Below are 10180 nucleotides of genomic sequence, written 5' to 3'. Positions count from 1 at the left end.
AAGCAAATGTACACGTGGTACTGTGAGAGAGATACAAGTAAACCCCCGAAACCCTTCTCACTGAGTAGACACACAAAGTCTCTCGTATACCAATCCTCCTACACATCCAGAATCCGTATATAGCCACTCCTGTCCCTCCAAAGAAACTTTTGGTTCAACGAACGTAGCAGTGCCGATGCGTGCTTCTGTAAAGTCTTTCTGTTCAGTGCACGAAGTTTTCGCGTCACTTAGGCGCTTTTGTCGGTGTTCTTGGAAGAGTCCTCGATAGAGCCGTCATTGACAGACCCCTCTTTGACCGAACCGTCCTTGAAAGAGTTGTCCTTGATGGAACCGTCCTTGAAAGAGCCGTCCTTGCCGAACTTGTCCTTGGTAGGAGTGCTCATCGGCGACAAGTTCTCGAAGTGATCGACGAGCGACTTGATGCTGTCACTAGTCTTGCGTCTCCTGGTCTCAGTGCCGCTGAACTGGCTAGGGGTGCGTACGATCTCGTTGCGGACAGGTGCAAGCGCAGTCCTCTTCTCCCAGGGGACGGTTGGCTGCCAAGGCGATGAGGGTACTGCACGTGCGGATTCTGCTCCAAGGAACCTCTGGAAGTCTGATGGTCTTAGAGATCTGGTTGAGCTCATGGAGATAGTATCGGTCTTGTCTTCGGTAACCTCGGTTTCCTCCGTCTCTTGAGCGCCTTCAGTCTCCTGGTCATCTTCCTCGGACTCGTCGGACTCGTCGATCTCGGTTTCCTCGACGTCTTGAATCTCCTCAGGCTCCTCGATCTGGTTGAAGTTCGTGGCCTCAACTTGTCTTGTGGCCGCCCAATCCGTAGTTTCGATCATCGAGTCCGCTGGGTGCTCGTTGATGGCAGAAAGCGGAAGGTCATCGAGAGACCTGTGCGGAACATCCGCGTCGTTGAGAGTCGAGATCGAAGGTGAGATACGTGGGGTCGGGTGACCCTCGACGGTGGCCTGCGAGCTGGTCTCGGAGAAGTCCTCGTCGCTGAACTCGTCGATGAAGTCCTCGTTGCGATCTCCATGCTGAGCTGTCGTACTGCGATCGCTGCTCTCACTCCCAACAAGAGTATCACCATCGCCCTATGCACATCAGCAAACTTACCCGCCAATCTCCACCACTTCCTCAACGTAAAAAGAAAGAGTCGACGTACCTCAGGAACAAAGATCCTTCCCAACACCGTCTCCATCTTCCCCGCCAGGCCCAGCACACTCGGACAAGCCACCTTCATAACCACCTGCTTCACCTCGCCGGAACCTCCCGCATACTCAATCACACGACGCTCCTCCTCCAAATTGAACGCTTGAAAAACAACGCCTTTAACGACTTCTTCGCCGCTCCACTCACCAAAGTTTACTGCATCGAATGCGAGCGTGTTGGGTCCGTCGCCAGAGCGCACGGAACGTCGGTATCCTGCTATGCGTGCTTTGCGGAGCTTGGGCACGCGGGACAGCATGAGAGAGGTCTGTTGGAGTGGGAGGTTGGAGTTAGCGTGGGGCTTGTAAGTGGTGAGTATGGATGGGACTCGCTTTGAGCATCTTCTCAGTGACACCATCGCAAAGGAAATACGCGACCGGGTAGCCGGTCGAAGCGGTCGGCTTGGCGTCAGCTTGCGATGCCATCGCGTGAGGGTCGTGGTGGTTGCCTGAGGCTGGTTGATCCATTGCGATTGCGGTTGCGATCGCGTGAGTCTCGAGTGATTTTGAAGTAAAGGTAAAGGTGTGTGGGTGAGGGAAGGGAAACGAGGTGAAGAAAAGCTGGAGGTGAGAGAGCGCGTGGCGAGCTCGGGCCTTTTGTGCGACGGGGAGTAGTGAGTAGTGAGAGTGAAGATATCCGTTTGTTGTTGTTAAGACGTGCGTTTGTCGCGCCGCTCTCTGTCGACTGGGGGACGCGAAGAGGACGATAGCGCGCGTGGGAGCTATCCTATCTCACCTTCCCTAAACATCTTCACATCTCTGCCAATGTATCGAGAATATCTGTTTGTTGTCAAGACGTGCGTTTGTCGCGCCGTGTATCGGCGGAGAGATCGATAACGCACCTTCATATCCAATAGACCGAGATAAGAAGAGAACGATTGCGGTATGCGATAGCCATCTCATCTCACCTTCACTGAACATCCTTTCAATCCCTTGTGCTCACATCACCATGACAACACATTTCCGAAATGAAGAACAACAAAGACAGAAAACACCATTCATGATATCCTACAATGTATGCACTTCGACGATGACGGAGAAAGTAAAGAGCATTCGCGCCTCGAAACCACACCCAGTTACATCCATCCCGTCCCCAGTACAAGTTTTCGCCGAGCAATGCTTATTCTACATGAAATGCGCAGCAAAGACATACACGAACGGATAGAGATACCCAAAGACGATTTCCGAAGAACTCCCTTGCTTTTTCTGTATCATCATGAACCAAAAGACTGAGAAAACGATACCAAGAAGACCCTGAAGCGTTCGTCACCCTTCCTAGCCCACCATGCTCATCTCGGTTTTTCCCGTCCCACGTACGTTTATCGTTGACCCGTTGTTTTGCCAGCCAGCCCAATGAGTCGTGATCCCGCAAGCGGTTGAGAAGTCCCCGAGTGATGCGTATAGAAAAGGTATTACACCGAGAAGGAAAAGAGATGACGGCCGTGTGGTTGATCCTAAGAGAGATACACTAACCGTCGGACTACGCTGGGCGTATGAAGAACGGCGGAAGGTTGTTGGTGCCTTGGAGGTACACTCGTGCTGAAAACGTCGAGATCTTGCCACCAGCTGCCTAAGCTAGCGGTCGTGGGCTCGACTGTGCATGCGTGAAGAGTGCATTGAGAAGTCGCTCAACCTTCAAAAGAAGACGAGTCAGTATGATTGGACAGAAGAGTAATAAGAAGATTACGTACTTCAGGAGCCGCTTTGACAAACGGCAAGTCCCAGAATGTGTATGTTGGATTCTTAAGGATTTCCAACAACGTGATGATGAGTCCCCATGGGTGAGGACGATGGACCAGCAGGCGCTCCAACAACACTCGGGTGATCGTCTCTTGGATCTCCAACGCCAACGAATCGTCGTTCGGGGGTCCGAAAAGATGTAACAGCGTATAGCTGTAGAAGTGAGTATGCGTGTTCGGGAAGCGGAGCTGGTTCGCGATGGCGCTAATGAAGTGGAACCTGGCTTCGGGGTGGAAGTCCTTGACGAGCCTCTCGATGACCTTGGTGGCTGGGCTCTCCGCGTCAAAGATCGGTACGCTGGCTGGGCCGGTACCTAGAGAGGAAATTCCAATGTACAGGGTGATCGCATGTATCAACGTTGGGTTTGCGGTCGTTGAAACGAGCTCAAAAGCTGGCGACTGAGCCTCTGCGTAGTAAACAGCTTGACACACTTTATCAACATCCTGGTTCTTTAGGTCCGAGCCCTTGAGGAGATTGTCTATAGCACCCTTGATACCTGCATCGGAAAGTACTTGCGCGATGTCGGCACGAATGACCGGGGCTTGAAGGTCGTGCTCCAGTCGGTCGGCCTTGAGCCCAGCCGTAAACGGGTCTGGCATCTCCAGGATTGTGGAAGGGTACGCACTGACGATGAGATTGCGCAGTTGCGTGCAGTGCATAGGGATGCTGTTGCAGAATCGGAAGTGATTCTCGACTAGGAACTCGGGGAAATCATGGTGGATCACCAGTAGAACCCGCAAAACACCGCGGTAAAACTGTTCAGCCATAACAGTTTCTCCAGTTGGTTTGATGAGCTTCCCGGTAAAGATCAGAAGTGTCTCCACAAGCTGTGCGTAGACGTCCCATCGCTTGTCTCCTTGGCCCTCTTCCAGCATGGCAGGTACGAAGATGCGATGAGCAACTAGTGCCAGCCAAGAGAACGTAAATCGTTGGATGTGCGAGGGTTGGATGACCAGTAGAGCCCTAGCGACTGCAAGGAAGACATCGGCCTTCTGGTCTGCTAAGGCCTCTTCCTTTACCGCATCGTTCAGATGGAAAAGGATGGCAGAGAACAGGCGGAAGAAAACCTTCTGGTTGAAGGCATCGCCTCGTGTGCTGTGGTGGTTGCAGAGAACGAGCACTACCACGACGAGTATCTGATCCAGGTACCTAGCCTTGCTTTCTTTGACAGCTCCGTCTTGCTCGCCCTGGTAGACGACGAGATCGACGACTAGCCGGCCAAGCGCATCGATCTTGACTGTCGCAATGTCTTCATTACCGTTACCGTACGGCACTGAGTGTTCCTGCTCGTATGCAGTCACTGAAGAGTCAATGCAGGTGCGGATGAAAGCAACTGAGGACTCTTGAGTCTCCATCACTTTCTGTTGATGGAGCTGGTAAATGAAAGCGCCGACTGTCTTCTTCGGCATGGGTTCCATCTGGAGATGTACCCACTCATCGAACACATATTCAAGCTGATCCTTGTGACCAGAGGGCGGCGGTGTAAGCATTGACTCGTTGGAGGATGCCTGCAGATTGGCGATGACGCGTTTTCCAAGCTCAAAGGATGGGTCCTCTGCTAGCCAGGTAGTAAGAGCGTCGATTGACATGGCGAAGTCGGCACGGAACGCACTCGGGTGGTCGTTGAGTAGGAGTTCCTCCATCAAACTGGACAACATCTCTACTGCGGCGACGCGTCGCTCTTGAACGGCTTTGGCGATAGTCGTGTTAAGACGGTGCATGTCCATCAGGCTGACCTCCATGAGAGCGATCATGACCGTGGACTTGAAAATCCTGTCATCATCGTGCAGAGTCGCCAACCACATGAGTACCTGCCGCGAAGTCTGGACGGACAATTGACAGAGATGGCTCAGTAGATGCGCCATGACTTCAACCTCCAAACGACTCAAAGAGTCGGAGAAGAGGTGGTTCGTGACCTGGCCTGCAATGCGGAAAGCCCACGTCTCCTTGTTGGGTCCTGCATACTCAACGCTTGTGATGAGCTGATCGAAGACTTGGTGAACAGTACTGTTACCAGGCTGAAGTTCGCTGATGCGTTCCTCTGGTGCCTCCTTGATGACGCGAGTGAGCTCAAGGAGTAGATCCTCAACACCTCGCTGGCCGCGCTCTAGACCTGGAGCTTCCATATAGCCGTTGGGTTGTTGTTGCGCCAAGGGTGCATGGGGTGTCTGAAGACTCTGTAGGCGGGGTTGCTGTGTTGGTTGACGCGGCTCTGCCGGCGCAGCACCCGGAGTTGGGAGGTTTGGTACCGCCGCGAATTGATCTTGGAGAACGTCTGGGAGCTGACGCCCACCGTCTTGCGAGGCGTTGTTAACGTGACTAGCACCACGTGACTGTCTACCAAACTCCTCGTAGATGGCCAGTTGTTCGCGGTTTAGACCACCAGGCATCTGCTTGTACGGTTCAGGGATGTAGAATGCCCATGGGCTGATGTTCGCATCCTTGAAAGGCTCATTTGGACGAGAGCTGCGGAACATGCGACGGACGCGGACGGCATCCTCAATCTGCATGTCAATCTCTGCGAGAGACGACATCTCAGCAGCTTGCTCGACCGTGTTGCAGACTAGATCGAGGTTGTCGTTGACAAACATGAGGATGTGTCCCTCTGGAAGAGCTTGGTCGGGGAGGTCTCGAGCGGTGACGCGGATGTTGTTCTGAATGCTCATGCGTAATGGCTCTTTGCAGGTAACAAGAGCTAAAGCACCGGAGAGAGCCTTTACAACAGTGTGTGCCGCATTGCATAGCTTCTCCTCATCTGGTTCCATGGCAAAGTCTTTGTTGATCAACTGCGATGTCGAGATGGCGGCAATGGTAACGGAGCGCTCTACTACAGGTGCGATGATCTCTTGGATGGCTTGGTTGACAGCAGTAAGGAAGATCTTCTTCAGTGCCGCTGGAGGGACCGCACTGTTTCCAGAAGGTGGGTATTGGAGCTGGTTCGTGAAGTCGGGCAGAGCCGCGGTGATAGCCGCTGACGAGAAGCGCTCGTTGGGGCCTCGGGTGCCACGGTTCAGGCTCATAATGGAGAGATCGCCAAACGCTTCCATTCCATCAGTAACCATGGATCCTAGGAATTCCTCATCCGCGGGTGGTCGGCCTCGGATACTGTTTGTAGGATCAATGTTTTTGTGATCAAGTTCCAAGCCTTTGCAGAGAACTTCGATCTCGAACTTCTGATTGAGTTTCAGATCGGCGAAGTGGTAGAGTTCCATGAGAACTCCCAACATCTCCATGAGCCAAGGATTGGGGGGCTTGAAGATTGTAGACTTTTGGGCCTGTACAAGTACTTTGCAGGTAAAGGGAATCACAAGCAGAAGACGATCGGTGTCGTAGCCCTCATGCAACAGATCCTTAAACGAAATATTACGGAACTTGATCGGCTGGTCGCGGGCGATTGTCAATGAGCCAAGCCAAGAGCCTAAATTCTTGAGATGGCCACGCTCTGTGGAGCCCAGCGTGGAGTCGGTATTGAGCATGCGAATGACGCTTGAGTACGTCTCACGGAGCACCTCGGCCCAGAGGGTCTTGTCGTTGAAGAGATCTAGCATATCGAGGTACAGCTGCTGGAAGTTGGGTTGCATCTTGGCACGCTCCTCGACGAGATAGTTTGCGAACCATTGGTGATGCCTTTCTTCGACGGCTTCAGTGAGGTCGTTGATCTTATCGCGCAGATTACGCTCGGAAACGTTGTTCAATACGAACAAAACCTTGTCCTGCACGTCCTCATCTGGGTCCTCGTAGAGCTCAGGGCGGAGAGGGGGGTCGACGTAGAGGCAGGAGAACTTGGGTACAGCCGGCTCCTGGTGCAGAGCTTCATCGATACCGTTACCGTTCGTCATGCCTATGCCGTTGTGACCGTCACCGTTCACTTCACCGAGCTGCTGACCTACGACTTCTTCAGCTTTAATAAAAATCTCAGTTCCTTGGAGCCCAGGGACAATGAGAAGCTGATCGCAGTAATTGGGCCACTCAGAAAGTCGGTTCGAGAAATGAATCAGAGCTTGGAGACCAAACTTGTACATACTGTCTTCGGGTCTGTACTCCTGAACAGCTTCTAGAACCATAGCCAATCCAACCTGAAGTGCAATTCGGGACAAGAGGTTGAAGTTGATGATACCCCCGAAAAGCACAGCAGTCGTGGCTAAGGCCTCTAGAGGATATTCCCCGAAGCAGTTGTACTCGTCGAAAAGGCCATGAATCATGCACGCGAACAGTTCCTGGTCTGCGGGGTCGCGCGATTCTTTGTACTTCTTGAGTGCTGAGATGATGTCTCTGACGTCGCTATCGCCGCTGTACATGTTCTTGAAATGCTCCTGCATCTTCTTGTCGGCATCGTCTGGAAGCGAGTTTCCATTCTGCCCGTTGGCATCGATGATGTCATCCACGCCTTCGCCATAGTTGATCAATCGCGGGTACGCCTGGATGCAGTTCCTTTGAAGGGGCAACAGCTCGGGCTCGGGTAGACCACAGTCTGAGAGGAATCCAAGCAATGGGTATACTGTCTTCACTGCGAGTGGCAGATTGAGAGGTAGATGGTCGTCTCGTGCTCGTTGCATCTCTTCCGCAGCCCGCGCACTCAGAAAGTTAGTCAGGATGCGACGGAATAGTGGTCCTGCCTGGTCGAAGGTCTGTTCCAGCCATGGCTGGAGATCAAACTTGCCGCGCGCATGAGCTTGTGCAGCCAGGTCCAAGCTGATGTCAGTATTACTGCGAATCAGTTGCTCTAACCAGTTGTTCGTCTCGGCGTGCTCGAGCACCAGGGTGAGGGTCATCGAATCGGCGTTGTACGCGTCAACAAAGCGATCTGTAAGCCATTGGAAATCCTGCTTCCAAAGACCATAGAGGACAAAGTTGTATATGGGCAGCTTCTTCTGGAAGTAAGGATCAAACAGCTGTTTCAGTGCTTGTTCCTGCAAGGCACCCCAGGGTTTCGGTACTGCCGCTGCCGCTACCAGGAACTCCGCTGTGTGTGGATTAATCACCAAGTCGGGTATGCCCATGAGCTGTGCGGTGTGATATGTCTCGGACGTCTGGAAGATCATGTTGAATAGCGCGGCGGTCGCGTCGAGCGAAATGAAGGGATGCTTGACGGCTTCTTCTGCGAATGACTTGGCGTCGTCGGAGGCGTTCTCGAACGTCTTCATCGAGTACGAAGTGCGCAATCTGGGGATCTGGGTCACGTCCAACTCTTGCCGTGTAGAAGACAGGAAAGCGACTACAAAGTACAGCTGCGTCAAGTCGTGCTGCCATTGTCCTCCCCATAGTGCCTGTATGTCGAACTTCTCGTTGTCCTGGGCCACGGGGAGTAGCGCGTTGTAGATGGCCAGAAACTGGTGGCGCTCGATGCGCAGGTGATCGCGGTCGAATGCCAAAACAACGTCCTGCCAGTCTATTCTCTGTCCGGTCCGGTGTTCGCGCAGTGCGGCTACGAAGTTCTTGGCATTGTATCCGGTGGAGAGGGCGAGGTAAAGGAGCACTGCCGCGACTTGCTGGTAGCTAATGTCGCGCGTCTCGGCCGACGCGAGCACCTCTTTGCATGCCTCCACCGTAGCTGTGCCTTGCGGACCTGCCTGTCGTACAAGCTTGACCAGCGGGTTTCGCGAGCCATCCGTAAGCTCGACGAGTATGAGTTTCGATTCGACGATGCCGGGGATCTGTTGGTGGGTCTGCTGGTATCGCATCTGGACGGCGTACGCGAGGCTCATCTTCTTCTCTTCGTCCCACCCCTGTGGCGGGTCTTGTAGGAGGCGTTCAACGAGGGCGGCGAGGTATTCGTGGCTCATGTCCTCTGGCTGGGTGGGTTGCGCAATGGCCATGAGCAGGTCGTCGCCGACGGTGGAGAGGACGGCATCGGCTAATGAGAGTTAGCGTGAGAGTCAATTGGGAGGTGAGAGAGCCCACCTTTGCTCCGGAGATCTGTCTTCCTGCAAGCGAGAGCTAGCATCGTCTTTGCGACAGAGTCGAGCTTGAAGTGGGCTATGAAGGCGGACAGGTCGAAGTCGCGGAACAGGTCGCCCTCGCTGGAGCTGATTGACTCTGCAATCTTGTCTGCCTGCTCGGGCTCCTTCCGTATCTTGTGCACCTCGGTGAGGAGGATCTGGTAGCTGCCGTTGGGGTCGGCGCTGCGGGCGCCGGTGCCGAAGATGGTGGCTGCATTGTTCTGCAGCACGCGGCGGAAGTATTTCGAAAAGACCTCCATGCCGTTGGAGTCGACCAGCTGGCGGCGCGTCAGTAAAGTACCAATGGGGCAGGTGGGATGGGACAACGAACCTTCCTGATCTGCTCGGTTTGCGTGTCCCACTTGGCGCGGTCTTTGTCGTCCTTTACGGGGCCAAACTGACTGAGCAGCAGGAATACCTGGGCAATGACAATGCGGGAGAGGTTCTGCGAGGATGCGCCGGAGGGGTTGCTGGCGGTGCTGGGGGAGCCCGTGGTGCTCGAGGTGGAGAGCGAGGGCGAGGCGCGGACAAGCTTGGAGGCTCCTCCGCCGCTACTTGACTGTGCACCGGCGCCGTTGGTAGCGGCTGCGGCGGAGGAAGCCAGGTGCTGTGCAGCGTGGGGCGCTATGGTCCTGGGTCCTCTCGAGGACAGCAGCTGGCTGGCGGGGAGCTGCTGTCCTGCGGCGGGCGGGAAGGGCGACGAAGTTATCGAGGCGGCCGACGACTTGCGGGACCTGACCAGGCGTGATGACACCGAGGCGGGCGGCAGCGAGGGAAAGTTGGAGGCGGCGGGCGACTGGCTGGGCCGCGAGCTGCTGGGCGAGGGCGTGCTGGCGTTGCGCTGGTCGTGGGCAATTGCGGTCGAGATGGGCGTGGGACGTGTGCTTTGGTTTGGTCTCGGGCCCCAGGGGTGTTGCTGGCTCATCGAAAGCGTCTTTCCATGAGTAGCGCGTGGCAGGCGGGGGAGGGGTGGTGGTGATGGCGTGGGCGTGGTGATAGACTGGATGGGTGTTCACCCTCGCCCGTGTAGGAAAGCGATGTTCTTGGCAGAGTTTAGTAGACCTGACACGTTTGACAGAGCAACAACACCACGAAAGCTTGGAAGGGCATGTGTATGCATTGACTAAGATTCCATTCTCTATTCGTGACTGGCATTCATATTCCATAATATCACTATTGCGCTCATTCTGACGATGAAGCTGTTCGTGAGGCTCCAGGGCTACCTGCTGCTGATACCCCACACTCCGCCTAACGACATGACTGTATCCATCCTGTCCAATTCCCATGCCACATTCCTCCCTC

The 10180-nt window shown here is 54.4% G+C and overlaps 2 protein-coding genes across 2 annotated transcripts; both read right to left on the bottom strand.

Annotated features, from left to right (window-relative positions):
* Positions 1-227: 227 nt before the first annotated feature.
* Positions 228-1459, bottom strand: J4E88_001846 (uncharacterized protein; the record flags this gene model as incomplete). Its single annotated transcript, XM_049395514.1, has 2 exons — positions 228-1085; positions 1157-1459. 2 exons carry the CDS (start codon positions 1457-1459, stop codon positions 228-230), a joined length of 1161 nt encoding a protein of 386 aa, XP_049259378.1.
* Positions 1460-2769: 1310 nt separating this feature from the next.
* On the bottom strand, positions 2770-9803 carry J4E88_001845 (uncharacterized protein; the record flags this gene model as incomplete). Its single annotated transcript, XM_049395513.1, has 4 exons — positions 2770-2832; positions 2891-8793; positions 8841-9156; positions 9210-9803. 4 exons carry the CDS (start codon positions 9801-9803, stop codon positions 2770-2772), a joined length of 6876 nt encoding a protein of 2291 aa, XP_049259377.1.
* Positions 9804-10180: the final 377 nt, after the last annotated feature.

The sequence above is a fragment of the Alternaria novae-zelandiae genome, assembly GCF_023758075.1.
Source record: "Alternaria novae-zelandiae strain BMP 2774 chromosome Unknown scaffold_2, whole genome shotgun sequence".
NCBI lineage: Eukaryota > Fungi > Ascomycota > Dothideomycetes > Pleosporales > Pleosporaceae > Alternaria > Alternaria novae-zelandiae.
This window is presented reverse-complemented; position numbering and strand designations above follow the sequence as displayed.